Source organism: Meleagris gallopavo, chromosome 20, assembly GCF_000146605.3.
Source record: "Meleagris gallopavo isolate NT-WF06-2002-E0010 breed Aviagen turkey brand Nicholas breeding stock chromosome 20, Turkey_5.1, whole genome shotgun sequence".
NCBI lineage: Eukaryota > Metazoa > Chordata > Aves > Galliformes > Phasianidae > Meleagris > Meleagris gallopavo.
Genome location: NC_015030.2, coordinates 10,133,262 through 10,134,519, shown reverse-complemented (window position 1 = coordinate 10,134,519; position 1,258 = coordinate 10,133,262). Strand labels below are relative to the sequence as shown.

At 71.3% G+C, this 1,258-nt stretch overlaps 1 protein-coding gene across 1 annotated transcript in view; it reads left to right on the top strand.

Annotated features, from left to right (window-relative positions):
* Positions 1–211: 211 nt before the first annotated feature.
* LOC104913825 (MYCBP-associated protein) overlaps positions 212–1,258 on the top strand; it is a gene marked incomplete at its 5' end in the record, with an annotated part of 11,989 nt that continues 10,942 nt past the window's right edge. Inside the window, 5 exon segments of the mRNA XM_031556389.1 lie at positions 212–414; positions 494–698; positions 774–1,041; positions 1,044–1,138; positions 1,210–1,246. Coding sequence (XP_031412249.1) covers positions 212–414; positions 494–698; positions 774–1,041; positions 1,044–1,138; positions 1,210–1,246 — 808 coding nt within the window.

Sequence of the window (1,258 nt, the reverse complement as noted above, 5' to 3'; positions counted from 1 at the left end):
TGGGGACGGCGGGGTGGGCGCGTATGGGGACGCTTGCGCGTGGGGAGCGGGGCTCGGCCACGTGGAGGGGGTTCCGCTGGTAGCAGCTGCGGGCTGGTGCTGCTGGTACACGTGGGGTGCCGCTGCCACGCACGCGTCGGGATGCTGAAGGCGCTGTGTGTGCGAAGGGCAGCGGCCAGGGGCGCGGGTGGTGGGCGTTGGGAATCGATGAACTGTGCGTGCGGAGCCGTGCCCCTGCTGTGGGACAGCCGTGTGCCCCACAGACGCCTTGTGCCCGCAGTGGCCCTACTGCCGCAAGCACTGCTCCTACTGCAGCTTCAACAAGTACGTGGTGCCGGCTGTGGACGAGGCGGCCGTGCGTGCCTGTCTGGTGCGGGAGACGCAAACTCTGCTGCGCCTCGGCCACGTGCAGAGGTGAGTGCCCGCCTTGGGGCCCCGGGGGTACGGGGCCCTTCAGCGGCCGCCTGCAGCCTCTTCCCTGCCCTCCCTGCAGCGTCACCTCCGTCTTCTTCGGTGGGGGCACCCCCAGTCTGGCCGCCCCGCACACCATCGCCGCCGTGCTGGAGGCGGCTGCGGAGGTCGCTCATCTCCCTGCTGGAGCCGAGGTGACGCTGGAGGCCAACCCCAGCTCCGCTGACCCCGCGCGCCTCTCTGGCTTCAGGGCGGCCGGCGTCAACCGCCTGTCCCTCGGCGTCCAGGTGAGAGCGGCCGCCCCATCCCATCCCATCCCTCTGTTCCCACGCAGCTCCGCTGCCACCGTGCTCCATCCGCAGTCCCTGGACGACGCTGAGCTGCGGCTGCTGGGCCGGGAGCACACGGCGGCGGAGGCGCGGGCGGCGGTGGAGGCGGTACGGAAGCTCTTTCCTGGCCGCACCTCCCTCGACCTCATCTTTGGGCTGCCGGGGCAGAGCCGCGAGGCCTGGGCACGCGTCCTGGAGGCGGCACTGGGGCTGTGTGACGACCACTTGGCCCTGTACCAGCTGACTCTGGAGCGGGGCACGGCGCTGGAGGCCCAGGTGCGGCAGGGGGTCCTGCCCGAGCCCCCGAGGAGCTGCTGGCCGATTTGTACCTGAGCGCCCGCGCCACGCTGGTGGCCGCCGGCTTCCATCAGTACGAGGTCTCCAATTTTGCCAGGAAGGTGAGCTCTCCCACCTCGTGCCCCCGTGACCGGCGCAGCCCCTCCTCACCCATCGCATCACTGTCCTACAGGGCGCCCGCAGCACCCACAACCTCTCCTACTGGCGGGGCGAGCCGGACG